Consider the following 21,617-nt stretch of genomic DNA (forward strand, 5'->3'; position numbering starts at 1 on the left):
GTCTTACTCCCATCACCCCCAATCGGTCACAACAGTTGGCTACCCCTCCCTGAGCCTTTTCTTGGCATTTCTTCCTGTTAAAAGTTTCTCCTTCCAACTGTCGCCAACTGCTTGCTCATAGGGGGTTATCTGAATGTTTGAGTTTAGTGTAGGGTTTTTACCTTACAATAAAGCACCTTGAGGGAACTGTTCTTTTGATTTGGCAGTACCTTTTCGCCATCTTACAATGCTGTGATTGCAGCCAGTACCCAACTCTCTGTGAATGGTACTCATGGCCATTGATCAGTGGGTTTTGGTCAGTGGTTGTTGATCAATGGTCATGAGAATTTGAATAATTATGATTAAGGAACTGACCTCCCAGCCCATTGTTCCTTCAGTGGGCTGGTTTCAGTCATTATCAGTGTTGGGTAAGTTACTTTAAAATAGTAACTTAGTTACATTACTAGTTACTTCTCTCAAAAGTAACTCAGTTACTTCAAGTTACTCGTTACTTTCAAAGTAACTAGTTACCAGGGAAAGTAACTTTGGTTTTACTCAGAATTCTCTTGTTAATGTGTTGCTTCCATAACTTTGCCAGTCTTCTAGCTTGCTTACTTGCCACAAGTGCACTGTGCCACCTACCAATAGAAAGGAAAAGATAATGTGCATATTTCCACGAGAGAAATCCCACGCCTGGACTGTCATTGACTGCTGCCATGATTCTAGCCTACGTCACAGCGTCATGTGCGCCTTTTACATCCAACACAAAAACTGCAGTCGTGGTGCTTTCGATTGTACTCAGAACTCGGAAATTCTGCCTTCTGAATAGGAAGATGTAGGCAACACCAGACTGCAGATGAGCTGCATACATGGCTGGACTGGGACAGAAAATTGGCCCGAGCATTTTAACTAGAGACTGGCCCACCATTATAGGAAAAATCATAAAGCCTTTGAATGAAAATAAACACTGTTGTGACAGTGATGTACACTGTTTTGATGGTATATATGCATCAATCTATCAATTGTTTGTTGTAAGATTCAGATAATTATTTTTTAAAAGCTAGACATTTTAAATGAGAATAAGAAAGAAAAGTATTTCTTTGTGCCCCCCTCTCCCTGTTAATGCCCTACCTGGCCCCCTGGCAAAACTTTGCTAGATCTGCACCTGCACAGTTACCAGCTGTCAGCTACCTAAAAAAGGATCCTGGTGTTATTTATCTCTCAGAAACAGTTCATAACTTCCCTTCAACTCATTCATGTCACCTAAAAGGTAAACCTGTTTCTCCATCACCTGTTCAGCTCTGATGATTCAGTAAGGACATCTCCTGGTTTCATCTTCATGTTTCCCTCTCACCAGATAACCAAACCGATATAATGACCAGCAGCTTTTTTGCAGCTGTGGCTCCAGCAAACATCAGCTGATACTAGAAATTAATATTAAATAAATTCTAACAACAGCTGATCAAGCTTAAACGTGCTGCTGTTGTTTAGCGCGACATCCGCTGGTTTCCTCTTTCGGCGCAAAGTGGGCGATAAACAAACAAGAGAGCCGATCAGCTGATCATTGATCAGTTTTCATGATTGAAGTAGAAATGGGAGAGGGAGGGGGGAGAATGAAAGAAGAAGAGGCAGCTGTGCAGCGTAAACACAGAATAACTCCAGCTTTGTGCCTTTTTCATTGTAGCTGAATTACGGGACAAACTGTTCCTTTTCACCTCAATAAGAAACACGTAATATTTTCTCTGAATACCAGACGGGACGGTTGGCAACTCTAATAACTTATGAACAAAATAAAGTTCAGCATCATTAACTTCATAGCACCCACCCAGCTGTATAGAAACTCTGTCATGCTAGCTAGCACGCAGTACGGAAAAAGTCAGAATAACGAAAATAAACTCCACCTAAACTTGGTTCATATCTGACCCAGAGAGACTGCAGGTCATAACTTCTTACCTGAAGTTCAGTTCACACTTGGACCGGCAGCCGCCTCGGGTCTCTTTTCCTTCTGCGTCCCTTTTCCTTCATCCACCTGCTGGCCTCCACCACTTTGTAATGTTACTGAATCTGTGGAAGCTCCGCGATAGCCACCACACGAAGTAATGAGTAACGACCCTATCTAAATCCCAGTAACGACTAACGCGTTCCTGATTTTGGCATAATAACTAGTTACCGTGCTCGTTACCACAATAATAACGTAGTTACTGTAACGCGTTACTTAATAACGCGTTAGTCCCAACACTGGTCATTATGCAAATTTACTGTTTATAAGATTTGGGGAAACCTGCAGTCAGCTGAGACTGAAGAAGTCACTTGGATGAGTGACGAAACGTTTCTCCCACAAAACGCTACGTCCAGATGAACAGAATCAACTTTTGGAGATATGGGGCAATTACTTTTTCCACGTAGGGCCAGGAAGGTTTTGAAAGCTTTATTATCAATATTAAATTAAGGAAAAAATTTGTCATTTCAAAACGTTGGGTTACTTAATGTAATCCCTGGTTCTTTGATAACAGAGTGAGGTGTTTCACTATGGGAATCGTCTCGGCGTGACCAACTACAGAAGCTCCAATGACACCACGTCTGTCTATGACAGACCTGTCGAGCCGTGCTCAGGGCTCCGCCCCCTCATACTAACACAGCCGACCAGCTCCTCCTAACTCATTCCAAGCAGATTTCTTTCCGTGCCTAAGCAAGGAGGGATGTGTTGGTGAAACACCTCACTCTGTTATCAAAGAACCAGGGATTACGTTAAGTAACCCAACGTACTTTTTCTAACTTCGCTCGGTGTTTCACTATGGGAGATATGGCCCACTCCCGGATTGCGCCAGCTCCCGAAGCTACTTTCCAGTGCTACTCCAGGATCTCAGGTCGAACCTGAGGCACCCGAATTCAGCACCGTCTGAGCCAGGGATGACTGTCATGGTCCTGAGTCTGAGGACTCAGTGTTTTGTGTTTCCTTATGCTTTTGTTCATTCCGAGTGTGTATTCTGTTGTGATTTTGCCATTTGTTAGGTTTCTGTTCTTTGCCTGCCTGCTCCCACTTCTCTGTGTTCCCTCTGTCTGTCCATGGTGTTATTGTGTCTGCTCATGAGTCTGCCTGTCAAGTTCAGTGTCCTGTCTGGTTCTCTGTGTCTGTTAGTTTCCTGTTTTATTCTGAAAGTTCATGTCTCATGTCAGTGTGTTCAGTTTTACCTCTCCCCTGTCTCGTTAGCCTTATTGCTCCCAGCTGTGTCTCCCTCCTGTGGCCCATTCCCTGATTACTCCCCGTGTATTTAAGCCCTGTGTTTTCCTGTGCTCTCTGTCGCGTCGTCTGTTTAGTTCCATGTCAGTCTGCATTATTCTGTTACCTGGTATTCATTCTGCGTCTCTCTGCCATCTCTCTTTGTGCATTTCGCTCCTCCTCCCGTGAGTGTCTGGTTTAAGTTTTGTTCTTTAGTTTTCCCAGTTTAGGTTTGTTTACTCCCCGCTCTGCTCTTCCTGTTTTGTCACCTTCTCACCGCTGTAAATAAACACTCACTCGCACCCCAGCCGGTACCTGCATTTTGGATCCTTTTTTTCAATACACCACACGACTGCTGTGCAGCCGTAACAATGACTGTGCAACATCCAGCCGATAAAACCGGACAAACGTGTGCGGCGTAGCCCAGCTTGCTGCCGCACAAATATCCTGGACTGATACTCCTCTGAACAACGCCCAGGATGTGGCCACACCCCTAGTGGAGTGTGCTCGGAGTCCCGGGGGGGGCCTGCAAGCCCTTACAGCTATAAGCCAGAGCTAAGGCCTCTACAATCCAATGAGCTAGCCTCTGGCGTGATACGGGCCTGCCCTTGTGAGGGGAGGCCCAGGAAACAAACAGCTGATCCGACTTCCTGAATCCAGCTGTTCTGTCAACATAAGTCCCCAAGGCCTGGACAGGGCACAAAGTGTTCAGCCTCTGCTCCCTCTCTGAAGAGAATGGAGGGGGTGAAAAGCTAGGAGCTCTACTGTAGAGCACCTGTATGACGTTTCCAACACTTTAGGGACAAAGGCTGGGTTAGGCCTCAGGAGTGCTTTAGTGAGTCCCGGGGCCAACTGTAGACCAGAGGGGTGAATAGACAGAGCCTGTAATTCACTAACTCGCTTGGCTGTGGTTAGAGCCAACAGCAGAGTGGTTTTAAGAGAGAGAAACTTCAACCCCACTGCCCCAATAGGCTCAAAGGGGTGGTGGGAGAGGGCGTCTAAAACGACTGACAGATCCCATAAAGGGACCAGTGGTCCACCTTTCACGGGCCAGGCCCAGAGAGCAACCTGGTCTGGATGGGGATGGTATATCTCCCCCCTGCGCCTGAGACAGAAGGTCCCTGCGGATGGGGAGTGGCCATGGCTCGTTCACCAGAAGCTGGATGATTTCTGCTATCCAGTGTTTGGATGGCCACCGTGGAGCTATTAAAATCAGAGACAGCCCCTAATCCCTCACTCTGATCAGTGTTGGGGAGATCAGGCTGAGGGGAGGGAAAGCATACAGCAGAGTTTTCGGCCATGGATGGGCCAGCGCATTCACACCCAGTGGCGCGTGTGTGTCTGGCAGGGAGAAAAACAGAGGGCACTGTGTGTTTTCTCGCGAGGCGAAGAGATCTACGGCAGCCCGGCCGTATCTCTGCCAAATCTGCTCCACCCCCTGTGGGTGAAGCCTCCATTCTCTGAACAGTGGATTTCCTCTGGACAGGAGGTCCACCCCCCTGTTCAGAATTCCTGGCACGTGAGTTGCCCGAAGGGAGAGGAGCCGAGTGCTGCTCCACATAATTATTTCCCTGGCTAACCTGTGTAGCTGCCGGGAACGGGTGCCGCCCTGGCGGTTGATATAAGCAACTACAGTGGAGTTGTCTGTTTTCACTAAAACATGTTGACCCCGGAGATACGGCAGAAAATGCCGTAAGGCTAGGAGCACCGCGTGGAGCTCCAGCACATTTATGTGATTCAGAGCGAGTCTCTGTGACCAAACGCCATTCACTGCTCTGCCCATCATAGTTGCACCCCAACCTGACAGGAATGCATCTGTTGTCAGCATCACCCTGGATGATACTGCCCCGAGCGGTACCCCCGCCGCGAGAGCTGTCGGGCTCCTCCAAGGCCAGAGAGCCGCGATACACGGCTGCGTTATTTTTACACCACAACTGAGATGTCGGTGAGGGCACAGCTGCAGAGAAGCGACCCACCGCTGAAAATCTCTCATCATAAGCAGCCCCAAATGTACCACCGATATCACCGAGGCCATGAGGCCAAGGAGGCGGAGACAGAGTCGGAACTGCACGACTTTCCCCAGCTGAAAACGGGAAAGACAGTGAGTGAAGGATGCGATCCTCCGCTCTGAAAGTGCGATACGATAAGAGATGGAGTCTATTCTGAGCTGTGCGGGTTCCAAGTGGCTCTTTTCCAGGTTGATTGTGAACCCAAGCTCCATGAGGTGATTCACTACCACCTCGGAGTCTTTGATCGCCTGCTCGCGCGATCGTGAGCATATTACATTACATATTACATATTCTATGTAAGAGAATATTCTGATGCCGCTGTTCCTTAACGGAGACAGCGCTGCCTCCACACATTTGCTGAACACCCTTGGAGCTAAGGATAGCCTGAATGGGATAGTTTGAAACTCGTATGCTACGCTCTGATAAGCGAACCTGAGATATTTCCTGATAAATGGCGATGTGAAAATATGCGTCTGATAGGTCGATTGTAACAAACCAATCGCCTGTGTGAATTGAGCGGCAAAGCGTCTTGTGTGTGAGCATTCTGAACGTGTACTTTCTCAAATGCTTGTTTAACACACGCAGATCCAGAATAGGACGGAGCGACGTTCCGTCCTTTTTCGGGATGAGGAAATAGCGGGAGTAAAAGCCCTGCTGAGCTTCTTCGCTCGGAACCGCTCCAATCGCCTGTTTGTGTAACAGGGAGGATATTTCCTCCTCCAGCACATTGGCTGAATCACGACTGGCCACAGAAGCCAACACTCCACCAAATCTCGGTGGTTTTGCCGCAAACTGTAGTCTGTAACCATGGGAAATGGTTGACAAGACTCAGGGATGAACTGCGCATGCGCGCCACCGCTCCAGCCGCGCTGCGAGTGGGCCTCTGAAGACGCGGTAGCGTGACGTCACCCCTGTCTCCCGGAAGGAGTTGGGGCTCTCCCCCTCGGGAAGAGCGTGAGCTCCCCCCGCTGGGAACAAAGACAAATTGCAGTGATTTTCTTTTGTTTTTATTTCAAGGTTCAAGGTTCAAGGTTCTTTATTTGTCACATGCATAGTTATACAAGTATAACACACAGTGAAATGTAGCCTGACACGCTCCTCGACATGTGCAAAAATTGGGGGGGGGGGTGTAGAGGAAGAACATTATATATATCTATATATATATATATATATATATATATCTATATCTATATATATCTATATCTATATATATATATATATATATATATATATATATATATACATACATATAGTATATACACTGGGTGAATAATGTGCAGTAGTAGCAGCAAGCAGGTGAATTCTGTACATTAATATGAATAGACATCTGACTATTTTACAGGATAGACAATATAAACATATTTAAAATTAAAGGAATTGAAATGTACATTGTGCCTTGGTTTAGAGTGTCTGGAAGAGAGTCCTGTCTCAGTCAATTATAGATGATGTGAGAGGGCGGGTGTGTGTGTTTAGGGCACGGATGGCTTGGGGATAGAAGCTCCTCTTGAGTCTCTCTGTCCTTGCCCGGAAGATGCGGAACCTTCTACCAGATTGCAGAAGTTGGAACAGTTTGTTGCCTGGATGGGACGGGTCCTTCAGTATCTGTGCTGCTCTAGTCCGGCATCTCCTGGTGTAGGTGTCCTGAAGCGGGGGGAGAGCAATCCTGCAGCAGCGTTCTGCTGTACGGATCACTCTCTGGAGAGCTTTTTGGTCCTTCACACAGCTGTTCCCAAACCACGATGTCATGTTCTGTGTGAGGATGCTCTCCACAGCGCCTGTATAGAAAATCCTGAGGATCTTTGGAGAGACCCTGAACTTCCTCAGTTGTCGTAGGTGATACAGGCGCTGCCTAGCCTTTTTGGTCTGGACCTGAATGTGGGCAGCCCATGTCAGGTCTGAGGAGATGTGGACACCAAGATACTTGAAGGACTGCACCCTCTCCACTGGAGCTCCATTGATGATGATGGGCTTGTAGTCTCTGTGCTGACCCCTTCTGAAGTCCACCACCAGCTCCTTGGTCTTGCTGACGTTCAGCTGGAGGTGGTTGTCCTGGCACCACGATGCCAGATTCTTCACTTCATCCATGTAGGCCGCCTCATCGTTGTTGGAGATGGCACCCAACACCACTGTGTCGTCAGCAAACTTCACAATGGTGTTGGAGCCATGGGTGGCCACACAGTCTGAAGTGTAGAGGGAGTAGAGCAGTGGCGAGAGGACACATCCCTGAGGTGCTCCTGTGTTGATGGTGATGCTGTTGGAGAAGCACCTGCCCACCCTCACCACCTGAGTTCTGCCAGTGAGGAAGTCCAACACCCATGCACACAGACGGCTGTTAAGTCCCAGATCCCTCAGCTTTGTGAACAGTCTGCAGGGCACTATTGTGTTAAACGCTGAACTGTAATCAACAAACAGCATTCGCACATAGTTACCCTGTTTCTTGTCCACGTGGCTGAGAGTGGTGTGTAGGACGTGGGCGATGGCATCCTCTGTGGATCTGTTGGATCTGTAGGCGAACTGCAGCAGATCTGTGGTGTATGGGACGGAGGAGGAGATGATGTTCTTCAGCAGCCTCTCAAACACCTTCATTACTACCGAGGTCAGTGCAACTGGCCGGTAATCGTTCAGGGATGAGGGTTTGCTGTTCTTGGGCACAGGGATGATGGTGGATCTTTTGAAGCATGTGGGGACCACAGACTTCGCCAGGGACTCGTTGAAGATGTAAGTGAACACACCTGCTAGCTGGTCAGCACAGCAGCGCAGCAGACGGCCGGTGATGCCGTCTGGCCCCGCCGCTTTCCTTGTGTTCACTCTCCTCAGTGCCGCTCGGACGTCATGCTCCGCGATGCTGGTCACCGCTTTCTCGCTGATGACGTCACTGTCCCTTATTTTGAAACTTGGGGGACATTCTGCCCTTGGCAAACTGCCTGGCTGCAGAAATACACGTTTTATTTCCTTTGTTACCCCCAAACCACAGTGAAGTGTCTGATGACTCTGGGCAGTGCTTGGTGACACAGACAGAGTGCTTAGAAGTGTTTGGTGACACTGCGCCATTTGTCCACAAGTCTGTCCTCCCTGAACTGCAGGAGGAGACTGAGAGGGTGCTCCTGGTGAACTGGAAACTTCCGGAGACCCTGAACTTTGGAGTGATTTGGTTACTCCTTCTAAAACCTTCCTTCTCTTTGGGGAAGAAAAGAGGGGTGACACAGAATGCTGCAGGTGTGCTAGGCTGACCGCTTCTTTTTCCCCTCTCCGGGGTGTGACGGCTTGTTCTTTGCAGCAACTGCTGCAAAGGAATGCTTGCCCCAAGGTTCTCTACCTTGGCCTGGTGGGCACCCTGCTGGCCTCCTGCTCCTCTCTGCATTCTGACCCCACTCTGTCTCCCTCTCACAGTTGCTGCTGTTGCTGCAAAGCCAGCTCTTGGCACCTGCTGGGGCTGAGAGTTAGGTTTTCTGGGTAAGCAGAGGTTGAATACTTCTCCCTCCTGCTTTCTGCGGGTGCTTGTTTCTCTCATTCTCTCCAGGGCTGGGCCAAAGAGACCCTTGGTTGGGTCATAGGCTGCATCCATGACCTCAGCCTTCTGAGCATCACCTAGGCCTGACAGGTTTAGCCACAAGGCTCTCTCACCCGAGACTGCAAGGCCCATAACGCGGCCACACCCTTGGACTGCTCCCCTGGAGGAGCGAAGAATGAGATCATTAACCATGCAGATTTCATCCTAGAGGGCTGGGTTCGGGGAACCCGAGTCAAGGCCCATGTCTTCCAGAATTTCTGCCTGATATGCTGATAGCAGTGTGACTGCATTAAGCGAGCATACTGACTGTGCAACATATTTGTACGTCCTTTGATAAATAGATGCCGTGAGGCGATCTATCTTGTTGGGCAAAGAAATGCTAGAAGAAGCTGAAATTGCCCTGCGGTTAGGGTGAAGGTGATACGCCACTGAAGGCTCCACTGCTGGGGGTTCGGTCAGCCCCAGTTCACCCATCCAGCTGAAAGTAAAGACTGGTTCCATCAGTACCATCATTTGTAATAAAATGTTTTCAGAAGTGTGTTTTGGGTGTCTTAAGGGAAATGTAAATAGAAGACAAGATTCATTATACACTGAATAAAAATATAAATGCAACACTTTTGTTTTTGCTCCCATTTCTTATGAGCTGAACTCAAAGATCTGAAACATTTTCTACATGCACAGAAGACCAATTACTCTCAAATATTGTTCACAAATCTGTCTAAATCTTTGTGAGCAATATTTGTAGTTTGCAAGGATAAGGTTCAGTTGATACTATAAATAGTATAATGTTTGGTTTTAATTAGAGATGGCACGATACCACTTTATGTCTGATACCGATATCATAAATTTGGATATCTGCCGATACCGATATGAATCCGATATAGTGTGTTTTTTAATCAATAAAACTGTTTATTAATATCTTGCTGCATTTTGTATGAGTTCATACTCACGTTTAAATAAACAACAACACTAAATCTATTCTGTTATACCTGTATGTAAAAAATACACTGCACCCAAAATATTTCATAGTTCAGCAATATCAATCTAATAAACTTAAACCTACTCCATCCTTCCTATTCTGGTATTTTACAGAGTACTTAGCAGAAATATTAAGCAACCTAACTAATAGGGTTGCAAACTCCCAGCAAAAAAAAAAAAAAGGGGCCCACCCTCATGATGCTTAATCGACGTAATCAACTTTAATTTGATGCAGTGTGGAAAAAAAATGCACAGAATTAAATTACTTTTCAAGAATAATTAAATAGATTCAACATCTTTGCAGACTTGCAGACTGCACAGATGGTGTCTTCCCAAAGGAAAAAGTACTAGCTCACTAGGGTATATTAGACTTAACAGTTACTATATACAGTAATGGACTTCTATACATTTTACATCAGATTAAAACTTTGGTTTAAGATTCAGATAATTATTTATTAAAAGCTAGACATTTTAAATGAGAATAAGAAAGAAAAGTATGTCTTTGTGCCCCCTTTTCCCTGTTCATGCCGTATTGGCCCCCCTGGCTAAACTTTGCTAGATCCGCCCCTGCGCAGTTACCAGCTGTCAGCTATGTAGAAAAGGATCTTGGTATAGAAAGTAATATTAAATAAATTCTAACAACAGCTTATCAAGCTTAAACGTGCTGCTGTTATTCAGCCGCTGGTTTCCTCTTTCTGGTGCAAAGTGGGCCAAAAACAAAGACAGACGGACTCGCGACAGAAAAGCCGATCAGCTGATCATTAATCAGTTTCGTGATTGAAGTAGCAGCAGGAGAGGGAGGGAGAGAGAAGAGGCAGTCGCTCCATATATCGGTTGTTAAGCTTAACGTGGGAATGCTTTACAAACATTCAGAGACGAACTTACACACTTGCTTTACTTCTCTCTGGGATAACTTCCTCGGAGATGAAATGCTGGTTTGGTAGGGCAGCTACAAATACACACAGCTGCTCTATCATGTGAGCACACTGCTCCAACGTGCTACAGTTATGAGCCGAGTTACGGTGTGTCGCAAGTTTTGTGAGGTGCTTTTTTGATATTTAATGGATCGGATTATATTTTTTATTTCCCTCCAATATCCGATCCAGTCATTTATGTCAGTATCTGACCGATACCGATACGTAATATCGGATCGGTCCATCTCTAGTTTTAATACCCCCACAATGTATGCTTAGCTGCTTTATATTGATTTTTATCTTGGTGTTTAATACTATTTAGCCTTTTTATTTTAATTCAAAAGCTAAAGCAAGTCTGTACACTCCTCGAATAAAGTGTGTCATTCTGTTTTAATAAAGACAACTCACTGGGTTAAAAATCAATAACACTCGGTTCCAGTTAGTTGCTTTCAACTGTTGGTGCCAGTTCATTAATCCTTTTCACAATTCATACAAATGATTGATCAACTAACTACTGGTGATGGCCAGAGGGGCCGATGGCGCGATATGGCAGCCTCACTTCTGTCTGCCCCAGGGGAGCTGTGGCTGTAGCTTGCCTCCACCAGTGTGTGAATGTGAGAGTGAATGAATAGTGGAATTGTAAAGCGCTTTGGGTGCCTTGAAAGCGCTATATAAATCCAATTATTACTTAATTTTATATGTAAAGAAAAAAGACTATTTTCAGACTTAAGGTATGGAGAGGCCTAGTTCAGGAAGTTTTTTTAACTTGACAGAGCTTCAGCAGCATCACAAGTGTGGCTGGGGTCATTAAGCCTGAATGGATTGTGTTTCTCACCTCTGTTGCTGAGGTAAGGAACATGTACTGATCTGTGGCCTGTACAGTTGTAAGGGCCTGTTGTGGTGGCAACCCTGAACAGTGAACCCCAGGTGTGAAGTGAACCATCAAGCTCAAAAAGAGACTGAAAGAAAAAAACAACACTATTATTTTAGTAAATAAATTAGTGGCTGAGATTTTCAGTAATTACCCGACAATGCAATTCTGGACCAAAGGTAGGTATGTATAACTATAGGTGAAAGAAAACATCTCAGTCAACCAGAAAAAGAAGCTGGACTTCAAAGTAAGATGTAACTAAATAAAACTCATTTTATTAGAAAAGAAAAAAGTGTAAATAAATGAATGTACAGGAAATGTGTTTAGTTTATATGTTCAAACCCAAAGGGAGGTCTGATGCTTATATTTCAATTAATGAAGACAACCTAGAAATAATATGCCTATGTCACAGTGTCTATTAATTAACAATGTAGTTCACATTTCTCTTGAATTAAATATGTACAAATATAAACAGACACACTCATGACTTTAATATAAAAGCTGAACTTTTACCACATATAAAATTCAAAACTCTGTTTCTAATTTGTGTCAGTTTGAATCCATACATGAGGGGATTAATAATTGGTGGAATGAAGAGAATCTCCATTGCCATGAAATTCTCAAAACTTTGTGGTATTTCCTTTGAGCCAAATCGCATGTATAACATATCAAAAAGAAAAGACACAACAACGACTGCTAAAGAGAATAAATGTGGTACACATGTCTGCATGAATTTGTTCCAGTTTTCTTTGGATGACTGACACGTTTTGATCAGATGTACATAAGACCAGAAAACAAAAACGGCATGACCAAAATAAAAGGTGTAATTAAAAGCAGGAATAATAATTGTAGCTACAGAGGCAGAGCAAGCTAGATTAGAAATTAACCAGTTTATACAGTAAATTCTTGGTATGTGTGAGCCACATAACCTCGATGTTGCTGTTGTTATTGTACTCATTAATATCAGGTAAAAGGGAGTAATCCAAGCAAAAAATACAAAGATACAAACTCTTTGTGTAGTCATCAGAGAGTGGTACACAAGAGGTCGACATATAGCCACGTATCTGTCATATGCCATGAGAGCTAGAAGAGAGAAGTCCGTACAAATTGAAGAGTGCACCATTAAACCCTGTAAAGGGCATCCTGCATAAGAGATGACATGAGTGGTGGACAGAAGATCGTAGAGAAACTTGGGATAAAATGCAGCTGTCCCATAGAGTCCATTGAAGCACAGATTGCAGAGGAAGATGTACATGGGTTCATGAAGGCTTTTATCCACAATGACTGTCACAATTATCGTCAAATTTACCAGCCAAATCACACAGTAACACAGTAAAGTAAAAATAAAGATAGTGATCTTGTAGTTTGCTATACCACTTAAACCTGAGAGAGTAAAAACAGTAACCACTGACACATTATCCATAATAAAATAGTTTACCTTTTTAAGGTGTCATTTCACACTTCCAACAAGAGAACATTACATTTGTAGAAATTAGTGTCACAGTAAAAAGAAGACTGTCTGTCGACTGTCTCCCTCAAAGAGTATGTCACCAGAGGTTTATATACGCTTTGGGTTAACGGCATTACGCAGTTAGCTTGAAGTGGTGCATCAAGCTAGGGATGCTTTCATTTCTTGTTTTTTTTTCTTGTTTTTTTTTTCATTTACTTTTGAAAATACAATTTCTGCACTTTTTTCACACATACAACAGAAATTGTTTTGCCATATATGTTTCATTTTATAATATGAATGAATGGATGAGAATTTTTTTGAGGGGGCGTTTTTGCATCTTTTGCGGATTTGCACGTGCAACGACTAGCGTTCAGCGTTGGGTTACGCCGCCAAACCCCGTTAGTATGTACTGTGGTTACATTTCTTTACAGAAAACAAATGTAGCCTAAACAGTAACAAGTTATCTTTAAGGTTCTTATGTTTGGCTCTCACAATTTCTAAAAGGAAGTCAGCCGGTACATCAGCCCCCTCATCAGTAACATCAAGTCACTGTTGTCACGTCTGCTTTATTTATAGCTTAGAGCACATCTGAACAACAGAATTTGCCCCAAAGTGCTATCGAGACAGGCACATTTAGATGCCAGCTCTCCATAACAGTTTCAAAATACACGAAAAGCTGAAAGGTGTGTTTTGTGATTTAGTGATCACAGAGATTTAGTCATCATTGAAATTTGTTCAGAACTTGCATGTTGATGATAATTCTCATAAATCATTAAACACTCCTTTTCACTATATAAGCTTATTTATAGGTTAAAAGGATTGGTATCTCTATTGGTATTGCCAATGCCCTCCCTGTATTTACTTGATATTGGATCAATATCAAAATTTGCAGTATAGAACACCACTGGTCACATGTTGGTGCAGAACACACCACCAAGAATCAAACCACGACTCAAATATTACACCTGTTGTTGCATCCCTTCACTGGCTCCCAGTGAAATTCAGAATCCACTTTAAACCCTGTTAGTAACATATAAAGCTCTCACAGCAAATTCAAAAGTGTTAAATGTTTTGGTGTTAATAGTCTTCTTGCAAAAGTAGAGTTAATTTTACTCTAAGTAGAGTCACATTCTTTCAATGTAACTCTGAGGTGTAAAATGATAGTAGTTAAAATCGAGTGTTAAAAATGAGTGTTTCTCTGTCAAATCTGGAGGTGTTAACAATGGAAACATTAACTCTTGACCTCTTAACTCTGAACTCCTACAGGGGCTATGACACCAACAGAGTAAATTCACAGACTCCGCCCCCAGCACCATAGCCTCCAATCGAAGCTGAAGTGAAGCTGTTTCAGAACATTTTGCTCTACATATTTGAGTTGTTTGCCATGCTTGGTAAGTCACTTTTTCAAAGATTGTTTCAATTATTATTATTATGAGCTTTTACTTCTGTGGCTCTTTGGAGTTGAGACAAAGCTGTGTGAAAGGTATTAGCCATGTTGCTCGGTGATAGCATAATATTCTGTTTTAGCTAGCTGAAAGGTATTGTTTGCGGGCAAATACCACAGCCTTGAAAAAAAGCTTGCATGTGAATTTTCAGTCAAACCTTTGGTCAAATACACCTAAAACAATGTCTAGAATGTGAAATTTTGGTATAATGGTGCTACTTGAAGCCTGAAAACGATCGCCCATAAAAAAAAAAAATAAAAAAAAAAAAATAAAAAAAAACCACACACACGAGCAAACAGCAGTAGCTGACGTCCTGACTGGGTTCTACGTTAGCATAGATCCCTCCAGAGTTTTGTGCACACGGTTTAGGTAAAAATTAAAAAGATTGAGGTTTTACATTTAGTTCAGTATTACCTGTTGCCTGTGTCTTTGTCTTTTGGGAAAATACTTTACACAAGTAATGGCTCAAAGAGGATTCTTTTTTTTTTTTTTTTTTTTAAAAACTGTGCTGCAATTGTTTACTGGATTATTTGTGCCATTAATTAATGTCAACTAATTTTTATTCAATCTCCGCACAGGATATGCTTGTGAAGATGGAATATGGGGGAGAGCAGAAGTGCGTTGAAGTTCCACAAAGGGATGAATGAAGGACATGCATATTGTATTGAAGAAATAAGTGATGAGAATGCTGTTATTTGCATTTACCATGTCAGACCTTTTGATAAACAAAATTCTAATGAAAGTGAGAACATGTGTACACAGCAAATCCAGCATGTCCAAATTAACACTGTCGGATTTGATTTCAACACTATTAAAGTGTCTATATGGGTTCACACCAGAGAGTGTTAATTTAACTCTTTTTGGAGGGTTGGTACGTTAACTCTGATTTAGTGTTAAACACCAAATCAGTCTGGAGTTGATAATTTAACACTTGGTGTTAAGAGTTTATATATTAACTACGTAAGAGTTATCTTCTAATTAATTCTAGAAAGCGGGAATTTTACTGTTCTGAACTTCTAGAAATTTCTTTTGGAAATAAACATTTACTAAAAAGACGCAATGGTTTTTGAAAAACATTTATTCTGAACTGTGCACCACAATTTCAAAACATTTTCTGAAAGATGTAACAGTGTACATGTTCTCACTTTCATTAGAATTGTGTTTATCAAAAGGTCTGACATAGGTGAGCTGGTAAATGCAAATAACAGCATTCTCAACACTTATTTCTTCAATACAATATGCATGTCCTTCATTCATCACTTTGTGGAACTTCAACGCACTTCTGCTCTCCCCCATATTCCATCTTCACAAGCATATCCTGTGCGGAGATTGAATAAAAATTAGTTGACATTAATTAATGGCACAAATAATCCAGTAAACAATTGCAGCACAGTTTAAAAAAAAAAAAAAAAAAAGAATCCTCTCTGAGCCATTACTTGTGTAAAGTATTTTCCCAAAAGACAAAGACACAGGCAACAGGTAATACTGAACTAAATGTAAAACCTCAATCTTTTTAATTTTTACCTAAACCGTGTGCACAAAACTCTGGAGGGATCTATGCTAACGTAGAACCCAGTCAGGACGTCAGCTACTGCTGTTTGCTCGTGTGTGTGGTTTTTTTTTTATTTTTTTTTTTTATGGGCGATCGTTTTCAGGCTTCAAGTAGCACCATTATACCAACATTTCACATTCTAGACATTGTTTTAGGTGTATTTGACCTAAGGTTTGACTGAAAATTCACATGCAAGCTTTTTTTCAAGGCTGTGGTATTTGCCCGCAAACAATACCTTTCAGCTAGCTAAAACAGAATATTATGCTATCACCGAGCAACATGGCTAATACCTTTCACACAGCTTTGTCTCAACTCCAAAGAGCAACAGAAGTAAAAGCTAATAGAAATAATTGAAACAATCTTTGAAAAAGTGACTTACCAAGCATGGCAAACAACTCAAATATGTAGAGCAAAAGGTTCTGAAACAGCTTCACTTCAGCTTCGATTGGAGGCTATGGTGCTGGGGGCGGAGTCTGTGAATTTACTTTGTTGGTGTCATAGCCCCTGTAGGAGTTCAGAGTTAAGAGGTCAAGAGTTAATGTTTCCATTGTTAACACCTCCAGATTTGACAGAGAAACACTCATTTTTAACACTCGATTTTAACTACTATCATTTTACACCTCAGAGTTACATTGAAAGAATGTGACTCTACTTAGAGTAAAATTAACTCTACTTTTGCAAGAAGACTATTAACACCAAAACATTTAACACTTTTGAATTTGCTGTGTACTGTTACATCTTTCAGAAAATGTTTTGAAATTGTGGTGCACAGTTCAGAATAAATGTTTTTCAAAAACCAGTCTTTTTAGTAAATGTTTATTTCCAAAAGAAATTTCTAGAAGTTCAGAACAGTAAAATTCCTGCTTTTTAGAATTAATTAGAAGAACTCTTACGTAGCTAAACTAAAATACTCTGAGAGTTAATATATAAACTCTTAACACCAAGTGTTAAATTATCAACTCCAGACAGATTTGGTGTTTAACACTAAATCAGAGTTAACGTACCAACTCTCCAAAAAGAGTTAAATTAACACTCTCTGGTGTGGACTCATATAGACACTTTAATAGTGTTGAAATCAAATCCGACAGTGTTAATTTGGACATGCTGGATTTGCTGTGTGCATGAACAGGCCCATACTTATAAGCTCATCTATATAAGACCTTATCACTGCAGCAGGGCTCTCTGATCCACTAACCAGAGTCTCCTAACTGTCCCACACTCTAATTTTAAACCCCGAGCTGACAGTGCTTTTTCATCTTTGGCATTACAAAAAAAAAAAAAAAAAAAAAAAAACCTGGAACAGCATTCCTTAGCTTTATTTGGGAATGTCTGACCGCATGGTTGATTATGTGTCTTTATATCTGTATGCTAAAACATGTCAAGGTTCTTTGTCACATGCATAGTTATACAAGTATAACACACAGTGAAATGTAGCCTGACACGCTCCTCGACATGTGCAAAAAAAATTGTCAGATTAAGGCTGTGTGCAGGTAGGAGTGGAAGTAGAAGGACCCAAAGTGCAGACACTCAGAGGCGGAAAGTAACTCAAACTCAGCTTTTTATTGCTGGATGGCAAAAAGTGGCAAAACATAACAAAAATACAAAAATCCAAATAAACTTACATGACCAGGCAGACGGACCACACAGCATAAATGAGAGTAGATCACAACACAGACACAAAGAAACACAGGGCTTAAATACATAGAGGGAGCAATCAGGGAATGGGTAACAGGAGGGAAACACAGGTGGGGCAAATCAGGCCTAACGAGACAAGGGGAAGCAAAACCAGACACATTAACATCAGACATGGACTTTCAAAGTAAAACAGGAAACATAACACAGACTCACAGGCAGGCACTATAACAAAGGGAACAGAGACGTGGGACCAGGGCAGACACAGACACTGACTGGACGTGGGGATACAGCAGACAGGGGAGACAGCAACTATGGAACACAGACAGAAAACCAGAACACTAAAACTCTAACCAAACCCCACCCAGAGAATCTTAACTAAGAATAATCCTAAAACCCATAAAACAAAGCTAGAATATAATGAAATAACAAAATCAAAGAACCAAAAACACAAAACACTGGGTCAACGACCCAGGGACCCTAACACATGTATCTGTGGCTTTTATTCAAAATGTGAAGCACTTTGTAATTCTGTTTTGAAAATTGCTGTATAAGTAAATTCACTATTATTAATAGTTACTTACTTAACCTCTGGTTTTATTGTTGCATGTTTATATAGAATGAGTATCTAGTTGGATACCCAATTTCTAACATTTTATGGCCAAGTATAATAAGCTCAGTTTCATATCAATTTAGAATCACTAAAATATGGTATGTGGCATTCATTGATAGATAGAGCTAGTTATAATTTTCATAGCACTGATAATGTATGATATGCTTAAGAGAAACGTGGAATATAAAAAGAATTTGTCCTACCACAGAACCATGTGGAACTCTATCATTACCCTTAGAGTGTGAATAGGACTCCACATTTTCATGAACAAATTCCAGTCTGGTAGATAGATATGATTTAAGGCACTGCAGCCTAGTACTTGTAATACCTATGGTACTCTCAAATTGCTGTGATAAAATATTATGGTCAACATTATCAAACACTGCACTGACATCTAAAAGAACGAGCACAGAGATGATTCCGCTGTCAGAGGCCATAAGAACATAATTTTCAATCTTTACTAATGCTGTTTTTTGTACTGTGATGTTCTGAAGCTTGATTGAAACTCTTCACAAACCATTACTCTGCAGATGATCAGTTAGCTTTCATCATCATTTACTACTACTAAACTACTATTTCAAGAATTTTTCCACTAAAAGAAAGGTTGAAGGTTAAAATTAGCTATTACCTATAATTAGCTAAGACAGGTGGGTCAAGTTTAACTACTGCTAACCTGTGGTAAGCAGCCCACTAACAGAGACAGACTGATCATATTTCAGGTTGTTTCATATATAAAGAAAAAGGTGTAGGCATCATAAACACAAGATTTGCCACAAAAAAAGTCTTTCTGTTTCAAAATATAATGGGGTCATAAATCATTTATGTATGTAGAATCATAGTCTTCCAAATGATCATCATTCATACTAGAACAACCTTAAAATATGTTTTCTAATTTTTGGTAATTTAAGGCCATACACAAGAGGATTTAAAGCTGGAGGAATCACAACAAACACCAGTGATAAAATGACAGCTATAAATGGATTAGTCACTTCAAGATTATTCCGGCTCAAGGCAACATCACAAAATCCAGCAATAGAATAAATCACAAATGAAATTGTGTGTGGCAGACAGCTCTCTAATACCTTACCCTTAAATTCTGCTGAGCTTCTCCAGCAAATAGACACAATTCGTAAATAGGTGTAGAGGATATAAAAGAGGGGAAGGAAAATTGTGGCTACAGTCAAAAGCATACCTACAACATTGTTGACAGCAGTGTTAACACAAGACAATTTGACTACATTCCAGTTAGCACAGAACACTTTGTGGATCTCATTACCACATAAAGGAAGTGTGGCAGACAAACAAAGACATGCTGCAAGAGAAAATGCAGGAAAAATCCAAGCCAGTGCTGTCAACTTCACAACAGTTTCAAGAGTCATCTTTGTGTGATAGTGTAAAGGAAGGCAAACAGCTATGTATCTGTCATAAGCCATAATACTGAGAACAGTCAGTTCACAGGATGCATATGAGTAAATTACATAGATCTGAGTGAAACAAGCAGGACGTGAGATCAAATGAGTGTCAGACAGAAGGTCCATGAGAAATCTGGGGAAGAAACCTGAAGACCCATACAAAGCATTAACAGATAAACATGCAATGAAAATATACATGGGCTCATGTAATGTTGTTTGTTGGGATATTACCACTATCATGAGAAAATTAGTAAAGATGGTAAAGATGAAGAGCAGAAGACAAAAAATAAAGGCTATAAAGCGGTAATGTCCAATGTTTGCAAACATGGTGAAGCGAAAGTAAAATGACAGAGTGCTGTTTTCCATTTCACTTCATAGAGTCAGTGACACGGAAATCATTTCTTAGTTTGGTATGGTCTGAGAAACAATGGTCTTAATGACAGCATCTGTGGAAAAGGAACATGGAAACAGCTGTGTTATAAAATACGGTCAATACATTAATCATAACTGGTATCTCCATACCTACCAGACTATGGTTCATTCACTACTTCAGTCACTACACTACTTTTAGCTTTGTTTTGCTCATAAAATAGGTTGTTGGTCACATTTGTAGACACCACACAACAACATTAGGTGATAGGAGGAGTTTTGTAATGTTGTTGACTCCATACATCATCGTTGACTCCATAAATCAATATCATCTGGAGATTTCTGACACAAAAACATAGCAACCCTGTTAATGCTGATGGTGCTGAGCTAAAAAACAAAACAATTATAGTTATATGGCATTGTTCTCTTGAGTATGCTAAAATTTAGCATACATTTCTGTAGAGAAAGTGTAATTTGAATCTTCTTGGATTCCACAATTGTGTTGAAGTCGCTTCCTGAAGTCTCTGTTGACAGCCAGAGAGGTGTTACTGTGAAGTCTAGGCCCTCACATAACTAAATGTGAAAAAGTCACAAAATCTGTTTTTGTTCACAAACTGTCACATAAATTGTGACCTTGTTCATGACAGTCAGCAGATTTGTAAGTTATGTATTTTAATAGGGAGTATATTTGTGCCTGAAACATGTATGTCGTCCAGACAAAATGAGGAAACATCAACATGGCAACCAAGAAAACAGAACTTAAAAAAAACTGTTGCACTTTAACCTAAATTGTGATTATTTTCTATGTACTGTACCAGTAGCAGCCCAGCATAGTACAATACTGAAATTTTCACCACAGTACTGCAAACTAACATTTCCTAACACAAAGTCAGCAAAGATGCACAGAAAAGAAGATCAGACACCAGCGAGGGAGGATAAGAAAGACAGACGCAACAACATTGTCATCCCCTATGTAGCCGGTGTATCAGAGAAACTCAGAAGAGTTTTCTCCAAACACGACATCCCAGTACATTTCAGACACAGCAACACACTCAGACAAAAACTTGTTCACCCGAAAGACAAAACTCCAAAACACAGTCTTAACAATGTGGTGTATGCTGTACAGTGCAGCGAGGAATGCCCAGACCTCTACATTGGAGAGACCAAACAGCCACTTCACAAGCGCATGGCACAACATAGAAGAGCCACCACCACAGGACAAGACTCAGCAGTTCATCTGCATCTTAAGGATAAAGGACACTCTTTCGAGGATGCCAATGTTCACATTTTGGACAGAGAGGACAGATGGTTTGAAAGAGGAGTGAAAGAAGCCATCTATGTCCACTGTGAGCGACCATCTTTGAACAGAGGCGGTGGTTTACAACACCAACTGTCTGCCATCTACAGTGGGGCAAAAAAGTATTTAGTCAGCCACCGATTGTGCAAGTTCCCCCACTTAAAATGATGACAGAGGTCAGTAATTTGCACCAGAGGTACACTTCAACTGTGAGAGACAGAATGTGAAAAAAAATCCATGAATCCACATGGTAGGATTTGTAAAGAATTTATTCGTAAATTAGGGTGGAAAATAAGTATTTGGTCACCTCAAACAAGGAAAATCTCTGGCTCTCACAGACCTGTAACGTCTTCTGTAAGAAGCTT

General features: G+C 41.7%; 2 protein-coding genes across 2 annotated transcripts; both read right to left on the reverse strand.

Moving 5' to 3' along the window:
* Positions 1 to 11,963: 11,963 nt before the first annotated feature.
* LOC308409922 (olfactory receptor 6C4-like) lies at positions 11,964 to 12,905 on the reverse strand (the record flags this gene model as incomplete). The annotated part of the gene is made up of 1 exon (XM_080902919.1): positions 11,964 to 12,905. One exon carries the CDS (start codon positions 12,903 to 12,905, stop codon positions 11,964 to 11,966), a length of 942 nt encoding a protein of 313 aa, XP_080759045.1.
* A 6,132-nt stretch (positions 12,906 to 19,037) lies between these two features.
* Positions 19,038 to 19,952, reverse strand: LOC308409390 (olfactory receptor 6N2-like; the record flags this gene model as incomplete). The annotated part of the gene is made up of 1 exon (XM_080902092.1): positions 19,038 to 19,952. The coding sequence occupies one exon, from the start codon at positions 19,950 to 19,952 to the stop codon at positions 19,038 to 19,040; it is 915 nt and encodes a 304-aa protein (XP_080758218.1).
* Between the last annotated feature and the right edge of the window lie 1,665 nt (positions 19,953 to 21,617).

This window comes from Rhamphochromis sp. 'chilingali' (assembly GCF_963969265.1).
Source record: "Rhamphochromis sp. 'chilingali' genome assembly, chromosome: 14".
Taxonomy (NCBI): Eukaryota; Metazoa; Chordata; class Actinopteri; order Cichliformes; family Cichlidae; genus Rhamphochromis; species Rhamphochromis sp. 'chilingali'.